The following is a 19,772-nucleotide window of genomic DNA, read 5'->3' on the forward strand; positions in this document are numbered from 1 at the left end:
AGACACGAACTAAGCATTAGACAAAATCTGATGAGAATAACAAATATAACATCAAAAATAAATACATGAATTTGGGTTAGAAAAGTACCTTGACACGTCGTATAATAATGTGAATTCACACTAAAAAATAAGAGAATAAACGACACAAAAGAAACACAACGTTAAAAGGAAACACACACAGAAACGAAACACAACGTTAAAAGGTAACACACACGAAAATGAAACACAACGTTAAAAGGTAACACACACGAAAACGGAACACAACGTTAAAAGGTAACACACACAGAAACGAACTATGATATAACAATAGCCATATTCCTAACTTGGTACAGGGCATTTTGTAAAGAAAAAATGGTGGGTTGAATCTGGTTTTGTGGGACTCTCCATTTAAAGTTTTCCTTGGTGTTCGATATTTTTGTGATTTTACTTGTAAAGTACTTATTTTGTACCTTTCTTTCCGTACAATGTGAACAATTTACCGAGAAATTAAACCATTTCGAGGCAAGGTTCACTCAATTCGTCATTTTGACGTGCATTTTTACTTATTTCTCCATTAATATAGAACGGTTGTAGAAAATATTGCATCTCACTATAGAAAATATTTGTATATGTATATATATTCTTCGATATCATAAAAAAAGAAGAAAATAAGGATGTGCAGTCATTCTTCTGTCTATTGATGTTCAGTCATTGCGCCGAATATTAAATACCATCGAGTCCGAACAATTTTTGCCGGTGTGGTTTAGACACAGTGTACACAGGTAATAAGAACATTGATCATATAGTAGGAAAGTCACGATTATTTAAAATGTTAAACTTTAGATTAAAATTCTCACCAGAAATAGAAAAGATAATTTCAATATGTATATTATGTGTGGTAAAAGTAAAAAATAGGTATGTAATTTGATATACATTATCGTGTGTATTAAAAACATGAAATCGGTATTTTTAAGCGTTTTTCAATGATGAAGATATAGATAAATAAAGGCAACAGTAGTATACCGCTGTTCAAAAAACAAAATCGGGGTAACAAACTAAAACCGAGGGAAACGCATTAAATATAAGAGGAGAACAACGACACAACATTAACATGTAACACACATAGAAGCGGACGAAGCATTAAACAAAATCCGATGAGAATAACAATTATAACATCAAAACCAAATACATGAATTTGGGATAGAAAAGTACCGTGACACGTCTTATAGTAATGTGAATTCACACTCAAATCTAAGAGAAAACAAACGACACAACGGAAACACAACGTTAAAATGTTACACACACAGAAACGAACTATAATATAACGATGGCCATTTTCCGGACTTGGTACAGGATATTTTTAAAGATAAAAATGGTGGACTGAACCTGGTTTTGTGGCATGCCAAACCTCGCACTTTAATGGCAATGTTAAATATAACATTGAAATGACAACATGATATTACAGGACTACAATACAAGTAAATAGGAGAACGTATTAGACAAAGACACACATTATTAATAGATAGCAAAAGGCATCAGGTTTAAAATTCAATACGCCAAAAACGCGCCTCGTCCACGCAAGACTCACCAGTGACGCTCAGATATAAAAATTGATGAAATACACGTGTATTGTCTCAGCGCCTATGTATGGGCGTAATACTATATAGATATAAAACGATGTGGTATGAGTTCCAAGTAGACAATTCTCACTCAAGTAACAATTGTGAAAGTAAAACATTAAAGGTTAAAGTAAGATTTTCAGCACGGAGCCTTGGCTCACATCGTACAGCAAGCCATAAAGGACTCCAAAATGGTAAGTGTTAAACCATTCAGACAGGAAAACCAACGGTTTAATCCTTATAAAAATCGAAAAAAAAAGAAACACATCAACAAAAACAAACACTGAACATCAGGTTCCTGACTAATAATAGGTGCAAACACATGCAGCGGGTTTAAACGTTTTGATAATCGCCAACCTTCACCCTAACCTTCACACCGAAACAATAGTGTAACATTAAAAGAAAAAATATAACATATCATTCGAATTTGCCTAACTCAATCAAAAGACATATTATTATAAAAAACAAAACTGTCCACAAGACCACCTTAATCTTGGACAAAATGCCACGAAATTTAACAACGTTTACAGGTTAATAACAGTGATTTGGTGGTAAGGTCTTTAGTTTTCTGTGTTGTTTCTTGTGTACTATTATTTGTATGTTTGTCTTTTTCATTGTAAGTCATGATGTTGTCAGTTCATTTTCGATTTATGAGTTTGATTGTTCCTCTACAAAATAAATTATTGTATTGTTCATAGTACGACAACATAAGTGATGCTTATCTTATATTAAATAGACTACCCTGTAATGTATTCATAGTTCCTAGGAATGACGAACCTGTCAGAATGTCGGGCTTGTATGAGAAATATGAACTGTCACTGCATGCATGCATTCACATGACAGGTTCTGTGAGAAAACAAATCATACGGAACTATGACAAATAGTTAACTGATATCAATTTTCGGAAACTGAATAATGAAAAGAGGTTCACATTGACTTTTCTCACAATTTATGTTCCAACATGTTACTTAACAGCTCATGGAGGATAGCAACTTTTGGACACATATGTCACAGATCAGAAGTGATTACCATCATAAGTAATATGATATATAGAAGTGGAAAACTAGCATTGGGTAACTCTTAAGTTTATCATTAATAAAGGCAGCAGTAGTATGCACTTTTCAAAAATCATAAATCGATTAAACTGAAACAAATTCAGTTCACAAAGCAAAACGAAAAGAAACACATTAACGATATGAACTGCTTCATAAGTAAACACAAACACACATAGAAAACATGTAACGTATAGTATGTCATGTTTTTATAAAATACTGTTAATACTATTAAAAGGGATACCTGGTTTTATTGTTGAGCCTAGTTGTGTTCTTCCTTGTTTCTAAAATGTATACACCACTTGCAATTTATCGGTATACTTTTTAACGGGGTTTCTCCATTTCAACTAGCATTGATACTCTTACATTTTAAAAAATAATATCGTATGACTCAATTGTAATATGAGCCTTTAAAATGAACTTGATTCATTTTACTTCAATTTCCTTGATTAAAAGTACAAAAATATCGCTTTATAAGTTGTATTCATCTGCATTGATAGTCAACCAGGGTTTTTCTTCATCAAGATCGTTGAAGGTCAACATTTAAAAGAGCAGGGGTGTATAAAAACCGAGAGGCGAAGTAAACATCAATATTACATGTTTTAATTTTTATCACACCAATTCATGATTTAAAACGAAAAATAACAAAAAAGGAAAGTCCAATCCAAAATTCCCTTATCAAATGGACATATCAAAGGAAAAAGCAGACATACGCATACAAAACAACTGTCATAATCCTGCCTTGGTACAGACATTTTTGACTACCACTGAGCATCACGTTTCTGACTAAAGACAGGTACAAACAAATGAAATGGTTACAACGTTTAAATAGAAACCATTTTTCAACCTTACCTGAAACAATAGTGTAACCTCACAACATAGGGAGACATCCTGTAAAATATCAATTGAAACTGCTTAACTCAATCAAAAGACAAGTTCGTGTTACCATCATTGTTTTTATTGTATAATTGAAACGTTTCGAATACATATTTGAAAAAAAAAACTAAATTGTCCAAATACTCATATGGTCCGGAACATAGAAGTTGATGTGATGAACATCGATTCAACGTTACTGTAAGCATCTTCGATATTAATACATTTAAATGCCAAACTTAATATAGTTCAATAAAACCCCATCCGTAAACACCCCAAAAACATTTATAATGCCTTTTGAAATTAACATCAAACAGTAAGTAATGTTGTTGTAATGTATAAATCTAGTTAAACTAAATCCCAACTACACACATATATTTCAGAAGTCTTACCAGCCATGCTTTATTTTGTGGGCAATATTTTAACATATGTATATATATAAGTTGAATAGCCAGAGCATGTGTTTACATGCATTAGTGTTAATATTATACTTTGACACACACAAAATTACTTTTATGCATTGAAACGTTAGAAACTGTCATAATATTTAATCAACATATAATGGATAACAAACAATTTTATACAAAATTACATTTCCAAAAATTGTGAACATTGTTCTCCAGTTTCTAGCGTCTACAATGGTAGAATCCTACAAGCAATCTTAAACTGAACATTTTTTAATAACGAATGAGTTGCTCTATAAAAAGCGTAAGGTAACAAGTAATCATATTAATATGCACATTTAAATACCATTTCCATTTATTACGGGAAGATAAAACAAGAACTGCCAATGACATACTTTAAAACCACTTATCAATTAAGCATAGCATACGCTATTATTAGTTTGCCCTCACATTATGCTGTACTTATTTAGATATAAGAAGATCTGGTATGATTGTCAATGAGACAATTATCAATCCATATTTACCTATATATGTTCAGTTAGCTTTGATACATCTCTGATACTAATATACACAAATGACAAACGACAATCAAACAAATATTAAAACACATGTTTATGCAATATCAATCACGAGAACAATTATGATAAAATTTTGACCGTGCAAAAAACAGAAACGATTTATAGCACAATTGATATAAATACAACATTGGAAGACGCTAAAGAGCATTCAAGTAAACTGTAAGACAACATCTAAACCGTGTGATAAACTTCAAAGTAGAATACAACTACATCTATAAACAAGTTTAAGCCTGCGTTTGTCCACTTTCCGCACTCTCTTGTATTATTGTTTTTATCACATCTATATAAACAGAATTTGCTACTCACCAAAGAAATGTTTCGCAAGTATTGTTAGGAAATGACGAAAAACGCTCTATACAACTGAATTTCTAGAAAACAGTAAAGTACTTTCTTCCTTCTTTTTTAGAGACATTTTAATCTTTTCATAAAATATTTCCTCCGTATTGTATGGCAGGTTGTTATCGTTTGGCCATTGGATACATGTAATTTTAGACCACATTCTCTTCAATATTTCCGGCATATCTGTAATCTTTATCTCATCCTTTACAACAACAATCACCATGTCTTCTCTTCCCTTCTGAAAAGCATGCATACGGGTCATTTCCATTTCATACGAACCCCAAGTACTCTTTAGAAAATTACGAGTTATAATAAATATAACCTTTCTTCTGGAATCGATTGCATTGATCACATTTTCTGCTATACTGTTACCAGCAATAAAGTCCTTGGCGTCCAGACATAATTCGAGGCCCATACTATTTACCATATCATAGAAATCTTTAACCCATTCTGGATCTGCATGACTGTATGATATAAAAGCATCATACGCATACTGCTGCCTCAATTCTTTGTAATTTCTCATTTTCATTTTAAATCGCAAAACAAAGTACTCAACAACATATGTATATCGAAAGAATACGACGGTTATTGTTATGGCAAGTACGATAACGGAAGTTATAGACACGGCAAACGGCAACCAGAATTTCATTTTGCAGGAAATCTCAAATGTCCTAAGGTTGGAAATAACTTCAGACATAAACCTTCTAGAAGCCTTTTCAGTTACACATGTCAGATCTAAGAAATCCGGTACTCGTTTGGATTGACCTAAAAACTTTAAAAACTGTAATGTCTTACAGGAACATTGAAAGGGATTTCCTTTCAGGAATATGTCAACTTCTCCGAGCTTTTCAATTTGTTTAATGTCTTTGTTTTTGAGATGTGTTATACTGTTAAATGTCAAATCAATTATTTTTAATGTTTTGATGTTTGCATGAAATTTAGGAAATATTGTGAGGTTGTTATACGACATGTTAACTGATAATAACTGCTGAAACCGCCGCACAAATAGTCCATCTGGTATACTGTTTATCATATTGGACGAAAGATTAATATCTTGCAATCTCAGATTCTTACTTAAAAAAGACCCAGCTCCAGCAGTGTTGACAAATCCAGGGCCTAGACGTGACCCAATTGCTTTCAACGCTTTCAAATTTGGAAAACCATATAATAATTTAAATGAAAGCTTTTTGCATGTCCATCCAGACATATCAAAATACTCTACATGTATAGTTCCTGTAAAGCCACCTTTACATGACCAGATGACATTGTCCCTCAAGCTTAACACACGAAGATTATGACCGTTTATAATTTCAACATTGGTCATATCGGTCGCAATGTTGTCTTCTATATACAGCTCTTTAAGAGTTTTTGGCAACATGAATTTATATCTAAAAAATCTTGATGGTGGCGAGCGTTTACCTCGCGAACGACGCCAATTACTTATATATTTAAAAACTTTCAAATTTTTAAAGTTCTGAATAAGTGTAATGAAAGTACCTCCTTCGTCCATGATAGAATTATCGGAAATTTCCAGGTACTCAAGACATGTACTTCGAACAGAAAATACTTGCAGCGCATATATAGATATGTGTCTAATATATAAGTCACTCAAAGTTAGTCGTTTCAAACAAATTGACCATAAATACTTCATTCTCCGATGATTTAAATTAAACCCATTATCAAATCTGCTGATCATTATTTCAATATTTGTCATGTTTCTTCCATTGAAAACTCCAAAAGATTTGAATACTTGGTCTATTGGATTTTTAGGTAAATCACTACCTATCGAAAGTTTTAATGAATCTAATTTAGGAAAATGTTCGAAAAAATCTTCCGATATGAACGGCACAATATCTATGGACAGAGACATTATTGACATCACGTTAACATGAGCGAACATTGCCTTGTTGAATTGGACTTTTGCTGACCTAGCGTAAATCCCCAAATCTGTCAACTTACCTAACGTATCCCATTCACTGGGAAATTTGAAACTTGGATATATGTCAAACGAAAATTTCCTCAATGACATGATTTTTAACATGTTTAATATTTTTGTTATTTTATTATCTTGTAAGTATTGTAGTTTATTGCCGTCAATTGACAACTCTTGCAAACCATTCAGTCTGTCGAACATGTCGTCGGGAAATAATTTTATAAAATTGGATCTGAGATGTAGACTCCGAAGACGATGTAACCCATGAAAAGCATTTATCTCGATTAACTGTATACCATTTCTTTCCAAATTAAGGTCGGTGAGGTATCGCAAAAACTGAAAGGTAAAGCCTTTGACTATTTTGATGCTGTTTCTACTTAAGTCCAGATTAGTCGCAATTACTGGTAGGTGCCTGGGTATTGTGGTGAAAGCTAAATTGCAACAATCAACAATGGTGTTTTGAACGTTGCATTTCGTTTCATTGCTATTACCTTTAGCTGCAAAAATATAAGTATTGATATAATTTTTGATGTAAATACTAAACAAATAAAAGATCTTTACAAACCTTATTATAATTACAGTTCATCAAAATCCTTCAGATAAACCAAAAAGAACATTAAATTTTGTAACAACTCTTTTCGTATTGGTTAACGCGGCACTACCTGTCAAATACTTGCTCATTGATTTGATTCAAAATCTCGTATTTGATTCATAATCCGGTAAAATATTTATTCAAGTTATAAAATCCTTGAAATAAACAATTTGAAGGGTATAGGCTCGCAAATACGTAGCTTCGCTTTGTGTGTAATTTAATTTAGACGGCCTTGGCTTACAAATATGTCGTAATTATCGTTATTACCTGTATAAGAATGATTTTTTGTGGATCGACTCAGTCAATGAAATGACTTCCCTTTGTTTCCCATTTCAATGTTAACATCCTTCCCTATAAATAACCTAGCATGACCAGTGATTAAAATAACCATCTCTAGTTAAGGATTATATGTTAGCTGACATGAATACGGATTCAATGAGGTCGAATTATTCAGTCACAAGTAAATAAATCATTCTGAATGTTTTACTTAATTTGAATAAATTGAATCATACTGGTATAACAGAGGGACGAAAGATACCAAAAGGACAGTCAAACGCATCAATCTCAAATAAACTGACAACGCCATGGCTTAAAATTTAAAAAAAAAAGACAAACAGACAAACAATAGTACACATGACACAACATATAAAAATTAAAGAATAAGCAACACCAACCCCACCAAAAACTAGGGGTGATCTCAGGTGCTCCGGAAGGATAAGCAGATCCTGCTCCATATGTGGCACCCGTCTTGTGGCTTATGTGATAACAAATGGTAAATAGTCTAATTCGGTAGATAACATTCATGAAAGGGAAGGGGGCTGTAGTAACGACGTTAGGAAATATCCGATATAATTTGTGTAACGGTTATTCGATAACGGTCAACCAACTCGTGATGGCGTCCGTAAAATTTACGAAGGGTTGATTTCAACTTCCCCATTTGGAACTCTTAGTTTAATAGCTTCCTTTGAGCAGCAACCCTCTATCAAGAAAATCATGATAAGAAATGCAAGCACGGGAATATTGTATCAATTCGGAGATATATATAGTTAAAGGCAACAGTAGTATACCGCTGTTCAAAACTCATAAATCCATGGACAAAAAACAAAATCGGGGTAACTAACTAAAACCGAGGGAAACGCATTAAATATAAAAAAAAACCACGACACAACACTAAAATGTAACACACACAGAAACGGACTAAGCATCAGACAAAATCCCACGAGAATAACAAATATAACATCAAAACCAAATACATGAATTTGGGATAGACAAGTACGATGACACGTCTTATCGCAATGTGAAATTACACTCAAAAATAAGAGAAAACAAACGACGCAACGTTAAAATGTAACACACACAGAAACGAACAATAATATAACAATGGCCATATTCCTGACTTGGTACAGGACATTTTAAAAGGAAAAATGGTGGGTTGAACCTGATTTGTGGCATGCCAAACCTCGCACTTTAATGGCTATGTTAAATATAACATTGAAATGACAACATAATATTACAGGACTACAATACAAATAAATAGGAGAACGTATTAAACAAAGAAACACATGATTAATGGATAACAAAAAACATCAGGATTAAAATTCAATACGCAAAAAACGCACCTCGTCCACATGAGACTCACCAGTGACGCCCAGATATAAAAGATCGAAAGTGAAAAAAAGTACAAAGTTGTACAGCACTGAAGATCAAAAGTTGAAAAAGGTTGTGTCAAATACGGCTATGTTTTTATGCTTGGGATAAGAACATCCTTATTATTTAGAACAATTAATACTATTGCAAACAGTAAATTTTAGCAAATGAATATAACAGATATACATAATGAAACTGAAGTATTAACTCATTACAGAAATCAAACACGAATACATAATGCAAAGACCAACACAGAATAGACACACCCGACTCAGTCCAGGCCTCAACGCAGTAAATCATAAAAAGGACGTCACATACAATGGCGAAAAGGCACAAAAAATACGTCACATTTGAATTTATGAAATTTCTGAAACAGCAGAAAAATGACGTCACATATGACAAACTATATCTCAAAAGTAACATAGAATTAGGATTGATTAAAGATTATAATAGAACTAAATACTGATATTGCATTTAAACACAATGCATATTACAATACTTATTAATAGCAATTAACTATAGTATATATATGTCCAGTTTGTTATGAATCCAACTTGAAACGTTAATTTTCGTACAGATTACGTTGACAAAAAATAAATCTAATAAATGAAGGCGGTGATTATTTTTTCTTTCGATAACACATAAATATATTAGAAAAGACGTCAACACATTTGACAAAATCCGATGAGAATTACAAATATAACATTAAACATTTAAACTAAATACATGAATTTGGGATTGACAAGTACCGTAACACGTCTTATAGTAATGCGAATTCACACTCAGCAAAACAGCGACAATCGGGAATAAGTCACGTTTGGTAATTAAAAGATTAGACGACATTATGACAAACCACAATCTACCATGTCCCGTTTGCAGGTGCTGCTGGAATGTTGCTAATTAGAAATGGAAAGTTCACAATATGAAAGCTGAAATCATCTCTTTTGTCGTAAAGATGTGTTTTCAACAGACTCTCATTGTAAATATCTAGTTGTAAGTTAAGATATGAGGCCGACTTAACTGTATTTGTAGTTTCCTTTATCTTTAGTTCGATGGGATAGATGCGTTCAACATAGTCACCAAGTTTTGAATTATTTAGTGAAAGAACCTCATCTATATAGCGGAATGTACAGTAAGAGGATATTGCTAACTTCTTATCTTTCTTCCAAAGAAGATCATGTCTGAAGTCTTCTATTAATGCTTGAAACAAAAAAAATCATTCTTAATTTTTCTTTTACATATCTAATAGCTAGTGCCCCTTTAAGAATTCAAATTCTCGCTACATTGAAGACCTGTTGGTGACCTTCTGCTGTTGTTTTTTTCTATGGTCGGGTTGTTGTCTCTTTGGCACATTCCCCATTTCCATTCTCAATTTTAAAACTTATGATATGGACCAATGTATAACATAACACATTTGTAAATCGCTACATTGAAGACCTGTTGGTGACCTTCTGCTGTTGTTTTTTTCTATGGTCGGGTTGTTGTCTCTTTGGCACATTTCCCATTTCCATTCTCAATTTTAAAACTTATGATATGGACCAATGTAGAACATAACACATTTGTAAATTTTCAATCTATACTAGTATATATCGTAAAACAAAAACTGCTAGCTCCTGTTTGTAAGTCACATATAAAAACCGCTTAAAAAATACAAATATATTTAACCGTACAAAATGCAAAGACAATCACCAAACATTGCATAATCAACAATCACAGACAAATTGTGTTAATTTGATCACCAAACATGACGATAAAAGTGTAAGTGTAAGTGTTTTGTAAACTATTGAAGACATCGCATATATCAGTTGAAATGTACATGGTCTTAACCTTAAACAGTCATCAATGATCTACTGAATATCCACTGGAAATATAGTAACAATTAAAATAAATGAATTAACTTACCTTCTTTTAAGGCTGTTACAATCCAAAGAAGTATAATCTTAATAATGTTCATGATTCTTTAATCTAAATGATTGAGAGAAAATTTAAGTGAGCAGATACTAGTATCAGTGTTTTGTATGCAGACCAATGTATGTCCAATACCTATCAACTTCCCTGTGTATAGTACTATTCTAATATAATTAGACAGTGTTTACCTTGATTTTCTTTTAAATTCAAAAGGACACGATGCATGTATTGTTCACCGTCTTTGAAAGTATTACGTTCAATAATGTTTTTTTTTGTTATTTCATTGTACATGTTAAATTTTTAAAAGTTATAGCATAATAATTCGTCCGTTTCCTTATATCAAACTCTTTCTTTTTAAAAGACAAACAAATCTGTTTATACATTGCTTATTTGTATTCTGCTTATGAAACCTAAGATGGTGAAACACATTTCCCTCCCTCCCAAAAATTAAAAAAAAAATCTGCTAAACAAATGATATATACGAAATAGACCGGAGATATAGTACTATTGCCAATGAAACAACTGTCAGCCAAAGATCAAATAAAGTAACTGTGAGCAGTTTTTATCATTTGTTATATATCTAAAGGAAAAGATGAGGCATTTACCAGTTTAGTCTGTCCAATCAGTTTGGCCATACAATAATTACTTTATACTCACATAAAAATTAATTTGTGCTTTTTGTAATTGCATGTGGGTGGTAAAGCGTTGATCAAAGTACATTTTGTATGATTTTCAAAGAAACAACTATCCATCAAAGTTCAAATAATGTGGATGTCAATAATTATAGGCATTCGTACAACCTTCAACAATTAGAGAAAAAAAACAAGTCTTAAAGTCGGCTGTAACATACAAATGTCAGTTAACCTAGCCATAAAACCAGGTTAAATCAACTATTTCTACATGCGAAAATTCATTAAATAAAAAATGCAAGTCAGGAATAAGACAGTTAATTTCCATTCGTTTGATGTGTTTGTGCTTTTGACTCATTGTCATTTGATTAGGGACCCACCGATTTGACTTTTTAGTTCAGTGGCTTCGTGATTTTTCTTTACACTCCGACATGAACAATATCAAAAAGTTCAATTGCGAAATTTAAGGAGTTTAATTGTGTCCTTCCTTGTATATATAATGTTTTTCCCACTTGCATTTAATTGATTTTACATTACAATGAGTTTTTTCTCTTATTTAATCTTCCGAATTCATACGAAGTTGTATCGTATGACTGGATTATAATCGAAACCTTCAACATGAAGTGGATTTTATTTTCATTTTGTTTGATTTAAAGAACGGTAAAACCCCTTGATAAATATCATGCTCTTTGTTTCGTTAGAATTTCAACTAGATCTTCAATCTCTGTATTGGATACCTGAACTGCAAAATGTATTTACAAACAACAGTAATTGCTTGGTCTTCCATCTCTATATTGGATACCTAAACGGCAAAAGTGTCTTTACAAACAACAGTATATTACTTGGTCTTCCATCTATATATTGGATACCTAATCGGCAAAAGTGTCTTTACCAACAACAGTACATTGCTTGGTCTTCCATTTCTATATTGGTTACCTTAACGGCAAAAGTGTCTTTACAAACAACAGTATATTGCTTGGTCTTCAATCGCTATATTGGATACCAAAACGGCAAAAGATTCTTTACAAACAACAGTATATTGCTTGGACTTCCATCTCTATATTGGATACTTAAACGGCAAAAGTGTCTTTACCAACAACAGTATATTGCTTGGTCTTCCATCTCTATATTGGATACCAAAACCGCAAAAGTGTCTTTACAAACAACAGTATATTGCTTGGTCTTCCATCTCTATATTGGTTACCTAAACCACAAAAGTGTCTTTACAAACAACAGTATATTGCTTGGTCTTCCATCGATATATTGGATACCTAAACTGCAAAGTGTCTTTACAAACAACAGTATATTGCTGGGTCTTTCACGAAACCTCTTTCTAAATTATCATCGTCAATTTTATCAGCAAGCAAAACAGGTATTAAAATTCATTGTGGAACTAATTAAATTAGGTGGTGTGCACTAGATGAGGATAATCAAAATTTTTTAAATCTTTTAGAGTAAATGCGTTCTCAGAATGCTCTTTCATCTTGCAATAGTATTAAAACATGTGACGTTTCTACACTTTGCAAATATTTCCCATTCCAAACGTAATGGAAAATTGAACGAGTTCGTTCTGCTTTGTTTTATAAAAACAATAACCAAAATATATACAACTATCTTGTTTTGTTCTACTTTGTAAATCATCACTCTAACTCAAATAAACAAATTCTCTGAATCTGTCATAAAACAGATGATTCATTTCTTGATTAACAACATATTTGTTACGTTTGGAGGACGTGGTTTTGAACACACAATTGCCATTTGAATAGAAACAAACTGTTCCCCTATTTTTGCCGACTTCTTCTTTGTATGCGACTGACTTCTTTCAAGAACTGGTTAGGAAGGAAGAATCATTAACCTTACTTTCAGCTTTAATTTGTTGACTACGTTGAACTCATCTACGCCATCAAACTTGATACAAAGAATACAACAGATACAGTTAAATATGCCTCATGTCTTGACTTACATCTGGTATTTGAATATGTGCGTAGGTTGAAAACAAAATTTTATGACAAAACATTATTTATTTTTCAATTGTTGCATTTCTATATAGCAACAATTCAGTAGCGCCTGCATATATATGGAGTCGAAACGATATTCGAGGGTTTGTATTTACCATCATGATTCCTTAATATAGGATTGAAGCTTTTAAACCAATAGTTGCAAGTGATAAAGTTAAAATCATTAACTTTTAGGAAGATTTGGTACACTGTTGTGGAATATCCTTTCAACATATACTAGCGGATATGTTCTTAATGTATTAACTACGATCCTGTTTCCATGAGCAACACGTCTAGTTCCTCCTACGGAATAGCAGTTCATACCCTTTCAGAGCACATGAGATCAATCCCAGCTGTTTGTGGGCTCGTGTTTCTGAGTCTTTAGTTTTCTACGTTTTGTTTTGTTTTCTATTGTTTGTCTATCGGTCTTATTTATTTCTAACTATGGCGTTGTCAGTGAATTTTTGACCTATGAGTTTTAATGTCATAAAATAATCTTTCGTCCATTTTTCCTTGGTTAAATAATTCTAAATGGTGCAAACAAATTAACTGAATATATTCAAACTTCTTGCTTTAAATGCTAAATTGTAAAACAGCCAACAATAGCATTTTTTTTTAGATTTGATAATAAGTATTTAGATGTAACTTTAAGCATTATTTCCAAATGATAAGTTCTTTTTAAATAGTTTTATGTTTTATGATATAACATGTGAATTTACATAACATGGTCTTAAACGCAAACACATATTCGGGTAAAAAGCTAAAACCGAGGGAAACACGTCAAATAAAACAGGGAAAAAAACGGAACAACTAAAACATTGAGCTACAACAAAAATAAACGCTAAAATACATAGAAACGGACTATAGATAACAACTGCCATGTTTTACATTTTACAGATACATGGTTGGTTGCACCTAGTTGTTTTGTTAACTCTTGCTTACATATCAATGTTAAACAAATCTGTTAATTGACACACTACGTAACAGGAATGCGGTACAAACAAGAGCACTTAGCACAGAAGTACATAACTGAATATTATAACAGTACATTATTACATGTGTACCACAGAATAACAGCGGACACATTCAAATGAATTTACAACAGCACACCAGGTTTCGATAAACGATAGGAATGTTTATCTTATATGCGTCGCGGACTGGTTAGCTAATTTGCATAAGAAGTTAACTCACTAAAAACAGGATACAAATTCGATTGTTCTCTCTGTGTACTTTGGTTTCCTCCACGAGTAGAAACTGACCGACACTAAATAATCAATAAAACTATACAATGCGTTTAACACCATTAATCAATCAAGCATATGTTTGATACATATCTGATTCTGATATACATTAATAACAAACAACAATAAAACAAATATATTCTGTGAGTACAACACGTGTTTCTGCAATATCAACCACAAGAACAATCACAACTAAAAGTTTGACCGTGCAAAAAATATAAAAATGATTTATATCACAATCAAAAGGAAAACAAGTATGTGATACGCTTACAAGCATAAGAGAAAATGGTCAGGCTACTTATATAACCGTTACGTAACAGTTGTATTAAGAATAAGACCACATTTATATACAAATCATAGCCTGAGGATATGTTCTCCTCCTCCTTTTCCTTGTGTCATGGTTCTTATCACATCTATAAAAACATATCATTTCTACCAACCAACGATTTTTTTCTTAATTTGATAATTGTTCTGAAATGATGGCAAACTTTTTATACGGCTGAATTTCTGGAATATAGCAAAGTAGTTTCTTCCTTTATTTTCAGAGACATTTTCATCTTTTCATAAAATATTTCCTCCGTATTGTATGGCAGGTTGTCATTGTTTGGCCTTTGGATACATGTAATTTTAAACCACATATTCTTCATTGTTTCCGGCATATCTGTTACCTTGATATTATCCCTTACGACAACAATCACCATGTCTTCTCTTCCCTTCTGAAAAGCATGCATACGGGTCATTTCCATTTCATACGATCCCCAATTACTCTTTAAGAAATTATCAGTTATAACGAATATAACCTTTCTACTTGAATCGATTGCATTGACCACATTTTCTGCTATACCGTAACCAGCAATAAAGTCTTTGGCGTCCAGACATAATTCGAATCCCATACTCTTTAAATTGTCATGGAAATCTTTAACCCATTCTGAATCAGTATGACTGTATGATATAAAAGCATCATACGTATACTCTTGTCTGAATTCTTTGTACTTTTTCATTTCATTTTGAATCTCAATAAAAAGTACTCCAAAGCATATTTATATCGAAAAATTATAACGGTTGTTATTGTGGCAATTATGACAATGGAGGTTATAAATATAGCAAACGCCAACCAGATTTTTGTTTTGCATGAAATCTCAAATGTCTTTAGGTTGGAAATAACCTCAGACATAAATCTACGGGAAGCCTTATCAGTTACACATGTGAGATGCAAGATATCCTGTACTTGGTTTGTCTCACTTAATAATTTTAAAAACTGCAATGTTTTACAGGAACATTGAAAGGGATTACCTCTCAGGAGTATACCGACTCCTCCAAGATTCTCAATTTGTTCAATGTCTTCATCATTGAAGTGTGTAATACCGTTAAAAGTCATATCAATTTGTTTTAATGCTTGAATACTTGCATGAAATTTAGGAAATATTGTGAGATTGTTATACGACATGTTTACTGATGATAACTGCTCAAACGGGCGCAGAAATAATCCATTTGGTATACTGTCTATCCTATTAGACGACAGATTAATATCTTGCAATTTCAGATTCTTACTCAAGAAAGACCCAGCTCGAGCAATGTTTGCAAATCCTTTTCCTAGTTTGACCCACTGGCCTTCAATGTCTGCAAATTTGGGAAACCATATAACAAGTCGATTGACAGTTTTTCGCATGACCATCCAGACATATCAAAATACTCTACATTTATAACTCCTGAGAAACTACCTTCGCATGGCGAGATTTCACAGTTCTTGAAGCTCAACACGCGTAAATTATGACCGTTAATAAATTTAATATCAACCAAATCGCCAGCTATGTTATCTTCTATATACAACTCTTCAAGAGTTTTTGGTAATATGAAATTAAATAATATTGATGCTTGTGAGCGTTTACTTCTCGAATGATGCTTATTACTACTACTTTTCAAAACTTTTAAATTTTCAAAGTTCTGCACAATGGTAAACAAAGAACCCCCTTGGTCCAACAAAAGATTTTTAGAAATCTCTAAGTACTCAAGACAAGTGCTTCGAACCGAAAATACTTCAAACGCATATAAGGATATGTCTTTAATATATAAATCATGCAATGTTAGTCGTTTCAAGCATATTGAACATAAATATTGCAATCTGTTCCAGTTTAGAATAAACCCGTTATCAAATCTACTGTATGCAATTTCAATATTTGTCATATTCCTACTTTTAAATACCTCAAAAGACTTGAATACTTGATCAATTGGATTTGTAGGTAAATCGTTACCTAGCCATAATGATATTGAATCTAATTTAGGAAAGTGTTCAAAAAAATCCTCCGATATGGACGGCACCTTCTCCAAGTGCAAAAAAGTTATTGGTATTTTTTTAATGTGAGTGAACATCTCCTTGTTGAATTTCACTTTTGCCGATCTAGCAAAAATCTCCAAGTGAGTCAAATTACTTAATGTGGACCATTTGCTGGGAAACTTGAAATCTGGATATATCTCAAAATAAAGGCTCCTTAGTGATGACATCTTGGACGTCTCCGTCATTTGTTCATCCTGATTATTTTGTAGTTTATTGTGATAAATCCAAAGATGCTGCAAACAAATCAGGTTTTCAAACATTCCAATTGATAACACTTGTAAGACATTGTGCTCCAGGTGTAAACTGTGTAAGCTATGCAACCCATTTTTATGTGCTGATTATAATTCACACCATAGTTCAACAAAATAATGTACATCAGCAAAAGATACTATAAACATCCTCCGATTTGGTCAAGTGGTAGAGGTCGTTGATACAGAAAAACAAAAACAGGTCTATACGCTATCTTGTTCAGTGGTTGTCCGGTTATGTGGTTCATTAGTGTTTCTCGTTTCTCGTTTTTACATAGAGAAGACCGTTGATTTTCCCGTTTGAATGGTTTTACACTAGTAGTTTTTTGGGGGCCCTTTATAGCTTGTTGTTCGGTATGAGCCAAGGCTCCGTATTGAAGACCGTACCTTGACCTATAATGGTTTACTTTTATAAATTATTACTTTGATGGAGAGTTGTCTCATTGACACTCAAACCACGTCTTCCTCTATCTATGTATCTTCAAACGCGTGTTGCTGAGTAATTGTCCGATAATTACCATTGTATAAGAACATTTTAAAATACATACTATAGAAAAGTGATTTTGTTACCCTTTTTTATCTGTTCTTAGAAACTATAGGTTTTTTAAACACTCTGATTGCAACACTATAATTCAGAAGATAAGTTGATAGCATATATATGGGTTACGTTCGGACGACGAGTCTCTTTTACACACTTCCAATTGCATACTTTTTGTCTATGCTTTGCGACTTTTATATTATAGATATGAAACAGACTTACTACACGAGCTTATCATCAGTAATACAAAGAAGCTGATAAACATAAGAAGATCAGCGTTTTAAACGTTTTAATAGACACCAACCTCGACCCTTCCTGCAACAATTGTGTAACATCACCACACAGAAAGACACTAAGGCTTTTTCTACCTCAGGAATAGACTACCTTAGCTTTATTTGGCAATAATGTATTAGCATTTTAGTCCTCAATGCTCTTCAACTTTGTACTTTATTTGGCCTTTTAAACATTTTTGAATTCGAGCGTCACCGATGAGTCTTTTGTCGACGAAACGCTAGTCTGGCGTAAATACAAAATTTAATCCTGGTATGTATGATTAGTTTATCTATGGAATACCAATTAAACTGGTGTAACTCAATCAAATGAAATGATGGCAATACAAGTGCATATACATCAACAAGAGTATTTGATCTATGACACAATGAAAATACAAAATTAATGAAACAAGGGAATTATATGTCAACAAAACCAAACAGAAAGACAAAATACCGTCAATCACAACAACGAGCACAAGTAAGTCAACATAAATTTGCTGTGAGGTATAAACGGAGAACGGTAATACTAGTAGTTTGTTTTACAAATTATATAATTTTATACGAGTACGAGAACAGAAGTGTGTTTTTCCCGGACAGGATGGTCCAGCAATGAATAAAGTTATTGAGATATAAGAAGATATGGTTTGTCAGAGTGCCAATAAGACAACTCTCCATCCAAGTCACAATTTGTAAAAGTAAACCATTATAAATCAGTACGGTCTTCATCACGGAGCCTTTTGTCACACCATACAACAAGCTATAAAGGACCCCCCCCCCAAAAAAAAATGCCTAGTGTCAAACCATTAAAACGGAAAAACCAACGGTATAATCTATTTCATAAACGAGGAACGAGAAACACTATACCAAATTAAAACCTTCGGAAAATATAATTGGATTAAAACTAATGAATTAAGCTTTGCTGTACATTCATTTGTTTTTCATAAAGAAAGGAAAGCTCTTCAATTTAAAAAAAAAGGGCTAGGTCGAGAGCGTCAACAGAGTAAGCAATCCCAGCTTTGAAAGTAAAGATCATATGTTCATTGTTTTATACAAATATGGAGACGTGGCATGTTAATCGATTGTTAAAGTATTCTGCATGGTCTATATGAAGGGGAATTAATGTACGTGTGTGTCATTGTTGTACCTAAAACCATGGGAAAACCGAAAATATAAAGTCAGCTTATCAAGAGCAACGCCTTATAAAATGCAAATAAAATCACAAAACAATGAGTTGTGGCCTGATCAACTTACTTGATGATTACATTTTTGTGACACTTAGGTTACCATTACCAGGGTAACATTTACCTTTCTGAACCATTGTAGCAAATATAGGTTCTTATATGTAAAGGAACACACATGTGGTTATTTGAAGAAATGATTAGATGAGGGGAATGTGTTGTAAGCAATAAGCCTTCACTTGACTGTAACCAATTCATACTTTTTAAATGAAATAATTGAGATGTCGGTAAAGGTAATCCGAAGCTTTCTTCAGACATTGAATTATGAAAACTAACATTTTCTACATAATGCATTTTCTATTTTGCGTATTGTTAAAGCTCTCTACTCACGGACTAGGGCTACCAAAACG

At 32.7% G+C, this 19,772-nt stretch overlaps 2 protein-coding genes across 2 annotated transcripts; both read right to left on the bottom strand.

Moving 5' to 3' along the window:
- Positions 1 to 3,652: 3,652 nt before the first annotated feature.
- Positions 3,653 to 7,269, bottom strand: LOC143048481 (toll-like receptor 4). Its single transcript, XM_076222169.1, has one exon. It carries the CDS (start codon positions 6,976 to 6,978, stop codon positions 4,858 to 4,860), a length of 2,121 nt encoding a protein of 706 aa, XP_076078284.1. The 5' UTR covers positions 6,979 to 7,269; the 3' UTR covers positions 3,653 to 4,857.
- Positions 7,270 to 15,787: 8,518 nt separating this feature from the next.
- LOC143049585 (uncharacterized) lies at positions 15,788 to 19,502 on the bottom strand. The gene is made up of 2 exons (XM_076223188.1): positions 19,490 to 19,502; positions 15,788 to 17,460 (listed from the first exon to the last, which is right to left on the bottom strand). Exons 1-2 carry the CDS (start codon positions 19,500 to 19,502, stop codon positions 16,385 to 16,387), a joined length of 1,089 nt encoding a protein of 362 aa, XP_076079303.1. The 3' UTR covers positions 15,788 to 16,384.
- Between the last annotated feature and the right edge of the window lie 270 nt (positions 19,503 to 19,772).

Source organism: Mytilus galloprovincialis, chromosome 10 (genome assembly GCF_965363235.1).
Source record: "Mytilus galloprovincialis chromosome 10, xbMytGall1.hap1.1, whole genome shotgun sequence".
In the NCBI taxonomy this organism is placed as follows: Eukaryota; Metazoa; Mollusca; class Bivalvia; order Mytilida; family Mytilidae; genus Mytilus; species Mytilus galloprovincialis.